Source organism: Mesoplodon mirus (assembly GCF_964341445.2).
Source record: "Mesoplodon mirus genome assembly, chromosome: 7".
Lineage (NCBI taxonomy): Eukaryota > Metazoa > Chordata > Mammalia > Artiodactyla > Ziphiidae > Mesoplodon > Mesoplodon mirus.
The window spans coordinates 69,657,519-69,674,127 of NC_138983.1; the positions used below are offsets into that span (position 1 = coordinate 69,657,519).

Genomic DNA, 16,609 nt, shown 5'->3' on the forward strand with positions numbered 1-16,609 from the left:
ATCACAAGACAAGAGTCCCTGCGGGATGTAAGTCAAGGAATCGCCCAAATACTCTTGGACCAGTGCAGCCACTATAGAAAAAAAGACAAAATACCCACTGTTAATGGCAATACTTGCTAAAATTGATCGAACTCTAAAATGTTCCGAGGATTGAGTACTTTACATGTATTATTCTCATGCAACCAGTGCAAAAAGCCCATGGGGCAGATGCCAGCGCTTGCCCCATTTTATTTAGAGGTTAAATAAAACGACGTGGCCACAAAGCTGGGCTGCCTGTGCGCTCGCCCACAACCCCAGAGCTGCCCTATCTAAAGTCTGGAGTGGAACAGCTGAACTGTATGTGAGCCTGAGTCCAAACGGAAGCGCTCAGCACGCAGGGAGGTGGTCCCTCCACCTATCCCACCTGCTAACAACACCCCAGGCAGGTGCAGCCAGGGCTGGCAGGGGAATAGGCCTGAGGCCACATCCAGCTCCAGAAAGGTTCAGAGGGGCAGGGTTGGGTGGGGGGTAGGGGGAAGGGGGAGGTATCAATCTTCAGCAGGAAGTAGGCCGAGCTACCAGGCCCTTTTCTCACGTCACACAAGCATGGGTCCGTTGTGGATCTGTCAGAACCCAGTGAGATTGCCCTGCCCGGAGGCTCTGCTTGTGAGCCAAGGACATTTCTGCTCCCTCCCCCAGGTGGCCAGTGCTCCCATCACCACCCCCCTTACAATAACCCTGAGGCGACTATGGGGACAGAAAAGCCAGCCACCTTCTCCTTGCTTCAGCCCACAGACTGCCTCCCTCTCCTCCCACCAGGAATGTCCGAGGACAGGGGCCTGAGCAATAACCCGGAGGCTGCAGGAAAGTACTAGATGTGAGGTTTTCATGCTAACTCTCCTCAAGAGGCCAAACCTTTTCATATGAAGAGGAGTTGATTTTCAAAATCTTCTTTCCACTTTGGGTGGGACTAGGGGAGGGAGGTGTCCATCCCTAAAAGGAGTCAGGTCCAAAGGAAAGGCTTTTGGTTAAAAGGATCTGTTTCCTCTCCTAGACCCCATGCTCCTGCAAGATAGGAGAGGCGGAGTGGCTCAGGGAGCAGGGGAACCTAACCAGCCCGTGGCTTTCCTCTGTCACTGCCACTCTGGGCCGAGAAAGATGGTGAAGACCTGGGGGCCTGCCTCAGCCAGTCTCTGAGCTCAGGATATGGTCCTATGGTCAGAGTCTGTAAGAGCCATTTCCAGGCACACCCTCTCCGGGAGGGACCACTGCAAAGTCCAGGGGGTTCTCTACAATTGGATGTACGTGTGTTAGGGCAGGGGGGTGATAATTCATACCAGACCAGCCAGGGCTCTGTCCAGGAGCTGACGCAACAGAAGGCCTGACACGGTTTGCTCCCAGTGAGTCCTAGGCCAACAGCCCAGACCACATCCTGGCCTCTCTCTCCCCGGCCACAGCCCCCCAGTGACGTGTGTGAAGCTAGAGCTTTTCCCTGAAACAAAATGGAGCCAGTCTCCACAGCACGGCCCGCCATGGAATGTGGTGGAGACAGGCCAAGCAGGGCACAAAGGGACCATGAGGACCCCAAATAAGGACAGCTGGGGTTGATCCCACCCCTGCCACCTAACACCTGTGCCGAGAGTTCCGTAACCTCCCTCATCTATAAAGTGAGGATCATAACAGGACCTGCCTCATAGGGTTGGTACGAGGGTTATATGAGCCCACATTTGTTAAGCCCCTAGAACAGCGCACATAGTGTGCGCTAGACAAACATTTATAAAACCAACAAGTAAATAAGGACTCAACAAAAGCAACTGGCTTCTCACTGTAACAGTCCCCCTGCCCCAGCACTCAGCTTACTGCCCCCGAAAACCAAGGAAGATCCAACAAAGGCCTTAAAGAAAAAAAGAATTCTCACCCCCTTCCACGAACTCAAGAAGGCAATCCAGCACCAGCCAGGTCCTCCCTGCCCCAAGGAGCAGCCTCAAAAGGCCCAGCAAGATCACTGCACAACATGATTATTATATCTTAAATCACTGTGCTCCTCAGACACATGGAGTTTTTGAAATAAAAAGAGTGTGCTTTGGATTCTAATTTAAATTATCTATCCATTCACAGACTAGGAAGCCAATTATTCTTCCCTCCCCCAAAGAACTAATATCACCCGCCCAGAGTTTTAGGAACCATATGGTGCCAAACACGCCAACACATCCATGCATTTTCAGGTGAGGAGGGCCGGGGGGAAGTTGAAGCAGAGGCCGAGTGAGCTCTCTCCAGCTCCCACCTACACACCAGGGCTAAAAAAGAATGTAATTATTCAAAGCCTCGGCAAATGGATGTAATTTCAGGCACCGCCAGTTCTGCTTAGAAATACATTAATGGGTACAGGGATTATAGATATTTAGCTTCACAGCATCCATGTGTCTATTTTTTAAAAATCCCCAGGTCAAAATGTGTTGAGAAATCTTTCCAAACACTTTCATGGGCAGGGAAGGGAGTGATTTGCCCTCCCTGGGACCCTGACCACTGACTCTGTGTCCCTCCTCACCCCTTCAGCTTACAACCCCAATTTACTCCTAACTCCAGTAAAGCCTCTCTCCTTGTGTGCCTGCCAGTGTCAAGAGGGTCATGCCAAATGTCAGATCAACAAACCCACACTGATTTGGCTGAGCAGCGACTCTGTGCCTGACACTGTCCCCAGGGAGTTGGTGAGCCGTTCACCGCACTGAGTCACAATCCTGCCCCCACCCCATCTTCCCCAGGACCAGCTCAGGAAAGACTGCAACACCAGACTCCTCTAAGACTCATCATCGCAACTGTCTGCCGGGACACATTTATTCTTCTCCCACACAGAAGAAGCATTCCCATTTCTCAACTTAATTGCGGCTGCTTGCCTGCTCTGGCTATCAATGTCAATCACTCAGAACAACCCTCCCCTCACCCCAGCCCCTCCTCTGCCCTCAGGAGAATCTCTAAGTGGTCATGGGGTTCTGAGATGCGTAATGGCTAGCCCACCCCTCAGGCAGACACAGTCCCCACTCAACAGTCACCCAAAAGACCAGCCACAATGCCAACTTGGGGGCTGACAGCATCGTCTGGGCATAGGGGAGGAGAGCGAATTCCCAGCCTCCACGGAGGAAACCAGAGGTCCCAGGGAGCCTGGCTCTCCAGGATCTAACTGGGGTCACGGGCTGGGCATTACTGATAGCTATACCCACTGACGCTCTCTCAAGGCCTTTCTCGAAGCTCCATCCAATGAATCCTGACAGACGTCCTCTCTAAATGAAAGGGCTCACGAGGCCTAAGCACCTATTATGTGCTAAACAGCATGCTAGGAGCTTCAGATGGGCCATCACATTTAATTCTCACATAACACTTGGGAGGAAAGTAGCACAGCCATCACCGCACAGATCGAGAAGCTGAAGCTCCGAGACGTTTTCATTTTCAGGGTCCATAAGAATCACCCATGGAGCCTGTAATAACGCTGATTCCCAGTCCACCCCCTGTAAGTTATGCCTCAGCACAGAACACAGCTTCTCCTTCGTGTCTACCCTCCCCGCTCCCTCATCAAGTGTTTTAAGACAGATACCAGGGTTATTGCTTCCAAAACAAAGAGCTCAGACGCCCGGCCAGGCAGTGCAAACACTAATACTGACACCTGGGAACCCTCTCCCTGGTGATGGTGGTGGCAGCAGGGGATGGATGGGAAGGAAATCAAAACAGCCCATTTGGAAAATGTGTCAAACGCAAGTACAAGAAAAATACTCATTTTCTCTCAGGTTGGACACAGCCAGACAGGGCTTCGAGGAATCATTTCTTTGACATTTAGCAACAACCATTTAGTGCCCAGCTTCCTTTTAAAGACAAGTCTCAACAAGAAAGCACAATTCTGCCTCCTGTTAGCCTGATCTCAGGAGACTTCCCCCAAGAGAAAGAGCTCCTTTGACTGGGCCACATTTCCCCACGGGACGAGGCTCCCTTTATGGGAGCGGCAATGGTTAATAGTTAAAAGCTAGTTATTATATACCATGGAGGATTTGCCAGGCACTGTTCTAAGTTGGCGATACAGTTACTGCCCCCATTTTACAGATGAAGACACAGAGAGGTTTAAGGGACCTGCCCAAGCTGGCAGCAGAGCCAAGATTTCACCCCAGGTGCCCAGACTCCAGAATCTGTGTTCTGTAACCCCCACGCAGCACCACCCCTCACACGTAGAATTTGGGGAACCCCTAGGCAAAATCCCCGATTACGTCACTCTCCTAAAGCCCAGCTACTAGTCAAGCGCGGTATCCAGGTCAAGTTCCTACTACTCAACTGGGTGCCAGCCTCTGCAGGACGCAGACAGGCACACACATACCCTCAGCCCCAGCTCCTTCGCATTTCCTCCAATGGCCTCTCCTGCCTCGGGCTGCCCACCACTCGGCTCCACAGCTGCCTGGCCTTCCTCACACTCACCCTCTGAAGCTCCCTAGAGCGCCCTCCTCAGGCTGAGAGCCCCAGTCACCCACACTGAAACTGCCCAGTATCCCTCTCCTCTCTTGGACTGGGCACTGCTGGAGGGCAGAGACAGTGACCTCCATTCCTCTCCACATCGCCCAGTGGGGAGATTGGCATATAGTAGATGTTCATCAGAGTCTAGATGAAACCTGGATCAAAAGCCATCCAGCCTGTGGTTAAATGCTCCTCCAGCAAGGTGCTATCTGTGGACACACACAGAACCTATCCTCTCCAAACTCGGTTTGGAGAGCACAGGCTTATTGCAGACGTAACTGCGTTAACCTACAATACTACTCTGCTTCCACACCTCCCGGGTCGGAGATAGTCTCATCTCTCACTTCACCCAAGGGGAGAGAACACAAGAGGCTGTGAAGCCTGGGCCCAGGCACAGGGCTGGAATGGGATCTCTGCCCCCTTCATCCCCCAAGCACACTGCCCACCTCCCCCCAACCCCTTCCCCGTGCTGCAGTGTTCCAAGGAAGCACAGGAGGTAGCCAGCAGCCCCTGGAAGAGAATGCATGCTAACCTCACGCTGTCAGACCTCAAGAGGGTGAGGGCTCTGCCTTGGCAGGAAAAGCCCCTGAAAAACCCTGAGAACACTGACTGTGACGTTGGAAACACTCTCCTGGCAGAACCTTGAAAGAGACAGCCTGGCTCTAAGTAGGCTTAAGAGGCTCATCAGCCCCTAAGCTGTGGTCAGCTGACATCTGGGGGGAGGTCGGGGGATCTACTTCCCCAGAGCACCAGGGACCCAACCCACTGCCCTGCCTGGGAACCATCTACCCTGCCCATCATTCTTCTATCCTGCGGGGGACTTACTGAGGGAGGCCCAAGGGGGCGTCTGCCTCAGGGTCATCAGGGAAGGTACAGAGGACCATTCTGGGGGAACAGACTGTAAAGGGAGGATTCAGGACAGAAGGAAAGGCGCGATGGGAGCCAGAAGATACCTCGCACCATGATAGAAACAGTACACAAACTTGTAGCCAAAAGGACCCGGGTTCAAGTCCCAGATCCTCCACTGATGCTCTGGCCTTGAAAAGATCTTTTAACCCCTTCTCCCATCCTCAAATGCTTGCTTGCTTGATCTGTAAAATGAGGACAATAAAATAATAAAAATACCTGCTTCTAAAAAGAACGTACGTGTATTTCAACAATCAAGCACCACGGAGATTATTACTGTTGACATCTGTGGCCCAGGCAGCAACAGACAATGTCTGTCCTTCAGCTGTCAGAGCCGATAACCAGGTGGCCACCCAGATTAAGGATCAGACATCTGTGCAGCCCTCTAAATGCCCAGGAAAGAGACAAACCAGGAGCCGTTTTCACACCTCATTACCTAGGGCTCTTGGTCCCCAGGTCCCGACAGCCTGGACAAGGTACCCATGGCCTTGGAACAGCATAGTTGTTGTTGGACAAGGTTATACTGTGGGGTTTTTTGTTTTTAATTAATTTATTTTTAGCTGCATTGGGTCTTCGTTGCTGTGAAAATCGAGAAATAAATGTTTTGACAGCCACTTGAAAACAACAGACAAATAGAACCATATTCCCCCATGCTTTTCCCTCTGCCAATATTTACTTAAGACACCCTGCCAGTCTGCTGAGATGCTGCTGTCTTACACTGATCAAAAAAGACTCAAACCCATGCTCTTTTCTGAAGACACAGAAAACTAGAGTAAGCACCTCACTAAATCACCAAATAGTTAACATCATGAAGTGCTTTCTTAAATAAGCTCTTTTTCCCAAAGTCCTCGATTTAGGAAGCCCAAAATTTACTCCCATAAATATCAGGAGAATGATACCTACACCCACCGTCTTCACATACACGCTGCACTGCAAATCAGGGGTCACATTCTCACCACCCACCCACTGTCCTTTCTCTGAAAAAAAGAGCCTTAAGAAGCCACTTGCCACCATTCGTCTTAAAGAGGTTTTCCCAGATCTTTGCTAGGTTGGTTTTGAGACCGTGGCACAAATCATGGCTCTTAGTCCTCCCTCCGGCTCTCTACACAACACCGCTCTTGTTCCTTTTGCACAGAATCTAACATTTCGATCCATGAGCCAGTTTTCACCCTTGACAAAACAAGCAGGAAATGAAATATAAAGTGTGGGATTAGGCCAAGGCTTGCCAAGCTGGGAGAACCTTTTCTTAACCTTCAACAAGAAGAGGTTTCAGAATTTCCCTTCTAAATAGATGTAAGCTGTTAGTTTCCCAGAAATTCTTTGTGGAACTGTTGCTTTCTGGTTTGAAATAAAGTTGCTGGGACTGCTGTTCTCAGCAACACCTCAATGAGAAAGATGACAAATACTCGAATTATTAGCAGGCTGGCACGGTACAAGACAAATTTCACTACCGTGAAGCTCAACATTTGTCTGGGGAGGAACATGTGGCAGACAGGACAGATTTCTTCCTGGGGTGCCCTGGAAGACTGTCCCTTGGATGATGGCTTAATTAAACCTCAAGAGGGCAGCTTCCTGGGCCATCCAGTATTCACAGGCTTCTACACCTGGTACCTATGGCCATCTGGGGTCCCCACCTGGACATTCTGTCGCCCCTGGTTCAGGCTTCACTCCCTAACTCCTCTTCTCTCCCTTTCAGACTGAACGATAGGTTTTTAGAATTAAAAAACACACACTCTAGATATTTAGCATTATTCCAGAGGACTAATCCTTCTGAAGGAGGCTTGAAGCCTTGGTTCATGCCTGGTCTCCACTCCCTGCCTCCATAAGATGGGTCCTTAACTGCCCACTCCCAGCCCCCTGGAGCACCAAGCCCTGCCCAGCACTGCTGCTCCTCACTCCTGTCCAGGGGGCCTGAGCACTGGCACTCTCACCCTGTGGTGTCTCGTAGTGAGACATGATGGTGGTGATTCAGCCTATGAGGTCAATGCCCTGATGTTTTTTTGGTTGGTTTTTTTTTTTTTTGCGGTACGCGGGCCTCTCACTGTTGTGTCCTCTCACTGTTGTGGCCTCTCCTGTTGCGGAGCACAGGCTCCGGACGCGCAGGCCCAGCAGCCATGGCTCACGGGCCCAGCCGCTCCGCGGCACGTGGGATCTTCCCGGACCAGGACACGAACCCGTGTCCCCTGCATCGGCAGGTGGACTCTTAACCACTGCGCCACCAGGGAAGCCCAATGCCCTGATGTTTGCATTTAAAGCTTTATATTCCACAGTACAGAGATGAACCATAAGATTTATGCTAATAATTTAAATTTCTAATTTTTTAAACTTAGAATGACATTAAATAGCAAATAGAAATGCCATAACAAGTTGAGGGAAAGCCAGCAGAAGAAAGGAAAGCGCTTTATACTTTAATACTTTTTTTTTTTAATTTATTTTTGGCTGCATTGGGTCTTCGTTGCTGCACGCGGGCTTTCTCTAGTTAGGGCGAGCAGGCTTCTTACTGCGGTGGCTTCTCTTGTTGCTGAGCACAGGCTCTAGGCTCGCGGGCTCAGTAGTTGTGGCTCACGGGCTCTAGAGCACAGGCTCAGTAGTTGTGGCGCACGGGCTTAGTTGCTCTGTGGCATGTGGGATCTTTCCAGACCAGGGCTCGAACCCGTGTCCACTGCATTGGCAGGCGGATTCTTAACCACTGCGCCACCAGGGAAGCCCTACTTTAATACCTTTAATGGCACTTTTTTTTTTTTTTTGAACAGGAGACCCTGCACTTTCATTTTGCACAGGGTCCTGCAAATCAGGTTGCCAGTCCTGCCCCAGGATCTGCTGCGATCCAAAGGGCTGGGAAGGGGAAACTGGCCTTACTCCAAGCCTTACTCCAGCACCCACAAAGAGAATGGCACCTACACAGCATGGCCTGAAAGGCTCCAAAGCTAAAACTGAGGGGGGCTTAAAGTTAGAAGAGACCTTGTGCAATCAGCTGTTTCCCACCAGGACCCTGGAGTCAAGTTACAGCAGACACCAAGGCCTGGCAACCAGAGAGGAAGGGAGGCCTGGTCCAAAGGCTAACAGATGTCCCGTTACCCAGACGCAGAGGATGAGGTTATGAGGTGAAGAAGACAAAGGAGGCCAGGTTCCTGCTTTGAGTGCTGTTCTTGACACCAAGCAACTACATCCAAGAAGCCTGAGGGCCAGGCACCAGCCTTGACAGGTGTGGTTCCTGGCCGCTTTGCTTCCTTCACCTTGCCCCGTTTCCCCTATACCCCTGATCTACTTCAATAAATACCAAATGCCTACTCAGTGCCCAGTGCTGGGCTGGGCACCAAAGTCTCAGAGGAGGCAAGACCTTTCCTCTCTGCCATTCGTCCTCCTTATTGACTCAAGATCTATTCAAAGCCTGCTGAAGGGAGAACCCAACCCACAGGGTTTCATGAAACCCTGAAGCCCAGCCCCCTGTAACACTCTAGCTCCCAAGGCCTCTTCTATAACTTTTCCCTCATGGGTTTCGTGTTTGAAAAGGCTGTGTCTGCCAAACTGTTTTTACTAAGTAATAATGGGGAATTCCCTGGAGGTCTAGTTGTTAGGACTCCATGCTTCCAACTGCAGGGGGCACGGGTTTGATCCCTGGTCAGGAAACTAAGTTCCTGATAGCCACGCGGTGCAAAAAAAAAAAAAAAATTAATGTCTTCCACTTCTTACTAATCAGAGACATGCACCACCATCAGACAGCATAGGACACCAGGGCTGCTGTCCTTCCAAGGCACTTCAGTCCCCAGCAAAACAAAGAAGAGGTGCGGCCACGTGAGCCCTGGGCAGCTTGACTCAGAGCAGTGGCACATGGCACACAAGGCTCCTTCAAGTATCAACGCTGGCTCTCACCTGTGATCTGGAGTAGGAGCCACCACCACTACCACGGTGACCATGAAGACCTACGGTCTAGTCCCAGCTCTAACACTTCGGCCAAATCACCGAACCTTCGTGAACCTGAGTTTCATCATCTGAAAAATGGGTAATCCCCGATCTGCTGCTTCTAGGGACTGTTAGAGGGATCAGATAAGAAAAGGAACCGGAGAAAGCCAACTGCCCTTTGCTGCCCGAATGCCCAGGATTATACAAGATTCCACATCGGTAAAATGGGACTAGGAACAGTTCCTACCTCATCGAGTTGTTGTGAGAATTAAGTCAGATCATAGCTATAAAACAGTTCCTGGCATTCTTCAAGGACTCAGAAGGATGAAGCTGTTACATAATCGCTACTGCTATTATAGCTGTTGCTGTTAATGACACTATTATCACAATTATTATTATATATATATATTTTTTGCAGTACGTGGGCCTCTCACTGCTGTGGCCTCTCCCGCTCCAGACGCGCAGGCTCAGCGGCCATGGCTCACGGGCCCAGCCGCTCCGCGGCATGTGGGATCCTCCCGGACCAGGGCACGAACCCGTGTCCCCTGCATCGGCAGGTGGACTCCCATCCACTGCGCCACCAGGGAAGCCCCACAATTATTATCATAACTTGTTACCTAGCTAAGAGACTCATGGGAAAGTAAAGAAGTTTTAAAGTACAGGAAGTCTTCTTAGGAGATATCAGCATCACCTAGTCTAGAATTAGGAGAACCATGTTTTGTCCCAAGTTAATCCAAAAATGAACCAAAAGTTCAGAAATCAAAACTAAAATCCACCTGCCTTAGCTCAAGGTTTTCTGCTTCAAGAAATTTTTCCCTGGAAAGTATTCAAACACCTGCTAAATATCAGGAGCAACTGATGCATCCTGAAAACCTCACACAACTCTCTGGTCTGAGGATCCACTGGGGAAAATAAAAGCAGCTGTGCCAATGCTTTGTCCCTCTAACTGAGCCCTATTAGAGGAGGACCAAAAAAAAAAAAAAAAAAAAAAAATTGAACACTCAGAAATGCTCATAGCAAATCTAAGAAAGCAGAGTGAAGCAAAACATTTTTTATGTAGGGAAAAGGAGAACAATTACTCCCAAACCCTTAAGTTTCTCAAGAAGTTGTCACAGGAGGTAGGAAATATAATCAGCTGCCACAGGGTCTCAGCTTCCCCACATGGTTCACCTTTGAGCGTGGGGACATTGTCACATACTGCTTTCCCCTAGGCCTGGGAGGACACAGCCAGAGCTTGCTGTAAGATGATCACCAGGGACTTGACACACAGTTACCATAAAAGAGTCAGCAAAAGACAGGAAGGTTGGGAGGCTGTGACTATGGCCTATAGAGTCCTACACACCCCTCAAGTCCCCCAGCCCAAGACTTTGCCTAGTACCTCATGAAAAAGACCGAAACTATCAGACAGGAACACCCACCTCTCCCCTCACCAACCTTATCAACCTCCTTACATCAGCTCTGGCACTCAGCCCTTCCTTTCCACAAATGGATGAAATGCCCTGTTCCCATCTGAGACCAGTGAGACTTAAGCCCTGGATGCCTTCCCTCCTACCTTCTCTGAAACACTGCTCCAGTAATTGTCCCATCTCTTTCCTGCATCATCTATTTCTCCATCTCTTCTGGATCATTCCCATCCAAACAAAACACGCTCTACAATCTCCCTCTAAAGTAAGACACCCCCCTCCAAATGTACATCCTCTCCAGTTCTCAGCTAGTTCCTCAATTCCACTCTGTAACAAAATCACCTGAAATATTCACCTATACTTACTGATTCCATTTCCTTACCCCATGTGTTCTCTTCCACCTGTTCCACTCAGGATTTGTCCTTCAGGCTTCTGGGAGCCCTCATTCTCCTGGGTTTTCTCCTACCTTCTCAGTCCTTCTCTTTTGCCAATCTCCAAATGCTGCTCTGTCCCAAGGCTTAGGTCATCTTTTCTGTCTACACTCTTTTCTTAGGTGATTTCATCTAATCCTGTGGCCTTGAATAACACCTATAAAACCCAAATGTATATCTCCAGTCCTCTCTCTTTCCTGGGCTCAGATTCACACATCTGACTAATTGATATATTCACATCTCAATGTAACATGGCACAACAGGATCTCACACTTTCCCCCACCCCAAACCTGCTCCTCCTGGCCTTCCCATCTCAATATGAGCACCATCCACTCAGGTGCTCAAGCCCCTGGGAGTCATCTCTGACCCTTTTCCTTCTCTCGCAGACTGCAACCCAGTCACCAGGCCTGAATCTGACCACTTCTCTCCAGCTCCAATGCTACCTACCACCCTCAGTCAGGCCATCAATGCTGCTTGCCTGGACTACAGCAATAGCCTCCTACTACTATCCCTACAGTTGTCCACCTACAGCCCACTCTAGAACAGGCAGAGAGACCATTCTGAAAATGTAAATCAGGTAATTCCCTGCCGGTCCAGTGGTTAGGACTCAGAGCTTTCACTGCCGGGGGTTCGATCCCTGGTCGGGGAACTAAGATCCTGCAAGCCGCCAAAAAAAAAAATTAAAAAGTAAATCATTCGTGTCACTCCTTACCTTGGCTCACAAAGCTCTGTACCATTCAGCTCTCTCTTGTCTGTAACCTCTTCTCCTGCCACCTTCTCCCTTGTTCACCACATTCCAGACACACCAGTCTTTCTGCTCCTTGAACTCGAAGCTCTTTCGTGCCTTAAAGCCCTTCCACTGGCAGTTTCTCTCTTCCGGAAATTCTCTGCCACCTCATCTACACAAGGATGGCTCTTTCTCATCATTCAAATTTTACCTTAAATGTCACCTATTCAGAAACACCAACACTAACTTCCCAATCCAACCAAATCACCCAGTTACTTATCACATCATCTTATTTTAATTTTCTGCATAGTAGTTATCACTATCTGACATTATTCTTGTTTGTTTTTTCCCTTATTTTTCTTCCTCCCCTCCCCCTCACTCAATTGCAAGCTCCCTGAGCACCCGACCAGTGTCTGCCTCTTCACTTCTGTAGTCCCAATGCTTACAACAATGTGCGATACACAGGAGAAATCTAATAACATCAACGGATGCAGTTATGAGCCAGAGAGGCCCACTGACCAAGAGGTTTGAGGTCCCAGCCAGCTCCCTAACTTCTCTCTCAAATACAAATGTGAGGTATGAGAGCAGAACCACAGTCACAAGGCTAGTGCTCATTTCTATAAATCTCATCCATCAGGATTTCAACCATCTGTCAGAGCCCAAACCGGGAGGGAGGCTCTGGGATGTTCTGGGACCATCCGAGCTTCGAATATGCTGCTCCACTACTGACTAGCAGTGTTTTAGTTGGTGAAAAGAATTCTAACTCACAGTCTCCCAAAATACACCAACCTCTATCCTTTGCCTAGTTTATTCATTCAGTGAACAAACATTTACCGAGTGCCTACTCTGTGCCAGGCACTGGGGCAAAGGATCAAAAGCAGTTTCTGACTTCATGGAGCTCACCTGCGAGCAAGCAGAGGGTTGCAGAGAAATGCTGCAACCCAGGTACACGCCCAGAGTGGGAAATTAAAGACCATACCAGTGTTAGCGTCAGAACGGCGCCTTAACTCACTGCCCCTCGATTTCATTTCTACAGACCTAGGTCTAGGGTACCTGACGACTGGGGCAAGGCTCCCGAGCTTCTGCGGAAAAGCCACTGATTGACTAGCAGAGGCAGGAGTGATAGTTCCCGGTAAAGCGCCAGCTGAAGACACCTAGTGTTAGAGGAATGCTATTGGCTGACCGGTTCCCCTCCCCAGCCCCACCGCTCCCCCGCAGGCCCGCGCTTTGGAGAAGTGGGGCTGCGGTGCCCACTTTCCACCACCATCCCGGACAACGTGGCCGAAGAGGAAGTCCCCCAGACGAGATGCCGTTTGTCTCTTTCCCCACCCCACCCCACCCCCTCCCCAACCCCAGTTGCTGGACCCGGGTCAGAACCCCTACTTCTGCTCTCCCCACCCCGGGCCATCCCGGCCCCGGCACCCGCCAGACTCCGCGCAGCCCAAGACCCCAGAGCGGAGGTGTGTCCAACCCCTCACACCAGCGCCCCAATCCCGCCCAATCGCCGCGTCCCGGGCGCAGTTTGAAGCCCCGGCGCCCGCATCGGGCCGGTTACCGGACCCCCGCCCGGGTCCCCCTGCGGAGATGCGGCCCCCGCCTCGCCTCCGCCTGGAGCCCGCCACACAACTCAGGCACAAAATAGCCCACATGAGTGCGGCCGCGGCGCAGTGCGCGCCAACTCGCCGGACCCGCGCGGGAGCGGGTGGGGGGGCGGCGGCCCGGCGGGAAACGGGTCGGACCCCGAGGCACAGGTGAAGGCGCGGCGCCCCCGTCACTCACTCGATGAAGTAACTGGCGCCCTCCTCCGTGAAGCCCTCCTCCCAGCCGCGGGGCAGGTCTGTGGAAACGCGAGAAAAGTCCAGTCAAACTTGGGCCACCCAGGCGCACGACCCCCTCCCCCGAGCGCCCCACCCCGCCGGCCCGGCGCCCACCTGAGCGGATCATGTGGCCGGAGTTGACGGGTTCCCCAGTGCGCGGGTGTAGCCAGGTCGTGCAGCGGAGCTGGTCGCTGCGGAGAGAGAGGTGCACCTGTTAGCGCCGCCGCCGCCGCTCTGGGGGCGCTCGCCCGGCCCCGCACCCCCGCCCGGCCCGCGCCCCAGCCTGCGTCCCCGCTTTCCCGCGCCGCACTTGATGAAGAAGACGCGGCCGTCCCGGCACACGCCGTAGGACCAGTGCTCAGGTAAAGTGTCCCGCCCGACCGCCGCCGCCGCCGCCATGTTCGCCGCGCACTGAGTAGCCGCGGCCGCCGCGGGGAGAGAGGGCGGGGGAGGGGGCGGAGGCGGGGGAGGGGGCGGAGGCGGGGGAGGGGGCGGTGCGGGCGGCGTGCCGGCGGGCTCGGCCCGCGCGGGCCAGGACTGCGCCCCCGGGCGCTCCATTGCGGCGCTGGCTCCTCGGGGCGCGGGCGTGCGGCGGCCAGGGCCCGGGCTGGCAGAGTCCCGGCACCGCCGCGGGAGTTCGCCGCTGCACCCGCCCGGCCCAGCGCGGTAGCCGCGGCCTTTGTCCCCGCGCCTTCCCCGCCCCCAGCCCGCCGCGCGCCCCTTGGCCCCTGAGGCCGCGAGACTCGAGCAGGGCGGGGGCCGCCTTCGGGGCGCGGCGGACCAAATCCTGAGACAGGGTGCTTCCTGAATGCGCCGGTAAACCCCACCGGACCCCCACGACACAACTCTCTCCAGGAACTGTACTTCTTTCTGAACCATGTAAACCTCAACAGGTTACTTCCATATTCCCTCTGAGCCTCGGTTTCTTCCTCTGTAAAATAAAGTTAGTAATAAATACTACATGGGATTGTTCTGTAGATTAAATAACAGTGGTGTAAAGTACTTAACTGGACCCGAGCACGTATAGGTGCTCTGTTTATCCCAGGTCAGCCATGATTTCATTTTCCCAAGTTTGCAGCTGGCGTATGAAGCAGGAGGGTGCAGATCCTCCCCCGCCACACCAACACATAACCCTGAAGTTGGAAGGAATAACAGGTCTCTGCCTTCAATTCTTGTCAAGTGACAGGTGCTAAGAGCTGTGCTACTTCTCATCCATCTTTAGAAGAACAGACCCTCCAGGCGGGGGTGGGGGTGGGGGGGTCTGTAGTGGGGGCTCTGGAAGCTTCTTTGCATGGCTGGAGCCTTCTCAGTCTTTGGTCTCATCTCAGATCCTGGGGGATCCCTCCCCTGACCTCACTGTCTAAAGGAGACCCTTCCCCTCCTCCACTCACTATTCCTTTACTTCTGTGCAATTAGTTGACATTATTTGTATTTATTGCCTTTTTGTTGTACATTATCAGACATACACAAACACACCAGTAAAATGTCAGCTGGATGAGAGGAGGGGCCTTGTTCTGTCTCTCTCACTGCCACATCCCCAGTGCCTGGAACAATGCCTGACTCATATATATAGTCAATAAATGCGGCTTGAGTGCATGAAAAACACTCCACCCTGAACATCCTTGCACACTGAGCATGGACAGAGAGGAAGCTGGGCTCTGGGAGATGTCAGGTTCAGCCTTTGAGGGACATAGGAGGTAGTTGGTGGGATGCAGCTCACATGAAAGTGAGACTGTAGGCTAGATTCAGAAGGACGCCCCACTAATAAGAACCTACTGTATAGCACTTTACTCAATACTCTGTAATGACCTATATTGGGAAAAGTATCTTAAAAAGAGTGGATATATGTATAACTGATTCACTTTCCTGTACAGCAAAAACTAACACAACATTGTGAATCAACTATAGAGGAAAGAAAGGAAAGGAAGGAAGGAAGGAATATGCCCTAGACACGTGGAATTTGGCTGGACCCTGAAGGACTGGTCAGATTTGACTGGGAAGAACGCATCCCAGAGGAGAGGGATGAAAGAGCAAACATGGGATTGTGGAGGGGGTATGGGATGTTGAGGAGACCATAAAGGTGCCCTTCCTTAGGAACAGACAGTGGTGTTCGGGAAGGAGGCCCATATGAGTTAAAAAGAGGGAGCTGGGCTTTCCTGGTGGCGCAGTGGTTGAGAGTCCGCCTGCCAATGCAGGGGACACGGGTTCGTGCCCCGGTCCGGGAAGATCCCACATGCCACGGAGCGGCTGGGCCCGTGAGCCATGGCCGCTGAGCCTGCGTGTCCGGAGCCTGTGCTCCGCAACGGGAGAGGCCACAACAGTGAGAGGTCCGCGTACAGCAAAAAAAAAAAAAAAAAAAGAGGGAGCTGTGATTGTGGAGGACCTTGAACACCTGTCCGAGAGGGCCTCCTCCCTTTGAGGAGATTCTTGAGCAGATTACAAAAGGAGAGTAGTGTCTTTGTTGTTAAACATTAATTTAAAAGAATGCATTAAGTGGGCAAAGGACATGAAGACACAGTTCATAGAAAAGTAATACTTTTTTTTTTTTTTTTTTTTTGCTGTACGCGGGCCTCTCACTGCTGTGGCCTCTCCCGTTGCGGAGCACAGGCTCCGGACACACAGGCTCCGCGGCCATGGCTCGCGGGCCCAGCCGCTCCGCGGCATGTGGGATCTTCCGGGATCGGGGCACGAACCCGTGTCCCCTGCTTCGGCAGGCGGACTCTCAACCACTGCGCCACCAGGGAAGCCCCTAAAAGTAATACTTTTTTTAAAATAAATTTATTTGTTTATTTTTGGCTGCACTGGGTCTTCGTTGCTGCAAGTGGGCTTTCTCTAGTTGTGGCGAGTGGGCTTCTTACTGTGGTGGCTCCTCTTGTTGTGGAGCATGGGCTCTAGGTGCCTGGGTTTCAGTAGTTGCAGCATGCAGGTTCAGTAGTTGTGGTGCACGGGCTT

General features: G+C 51.8%; 1 protein-coding gene across 5 annotated transcripts in view; it reads right to left on the reverse strand.

Annotated features, from left to right (window-relative positions):
• The window catches only part of PLEKHA7 (pleckstrin homology domain containing A7), a 214,642-nt gene extending 200,568 nt beyond the window's left edge, over nt 1–14,074 (reverse strand). For all 5 annotated transcript variants that reach the window (XM_082628641.1, XM_082628642.1, XM_082628640.1 and 2 more), the window contains exons 1-3: nt 13,968–14,074; nt 13,772–13,848; nt 13,620–13,677 (exon numbers count right to left, since the gene is read on the reverse strand). In XM_082628641.1, the coding sequence (XP_082484767.1) occupies nt 13,620–13,677; nt 13,772–13,848; nt 13,968–14,056 (224 nt within the window). In that variant the 5' untranslated portion in view covers nt 14,057–14,074. The remainder of the gene's footprint in view (nt 1–13,619; nt 13,678–13,771; nt 13,849–13,967) is intronic.
• Between the last annotated feature and the right edge of the window lie 2,535 nt (nt 14,075–16,609).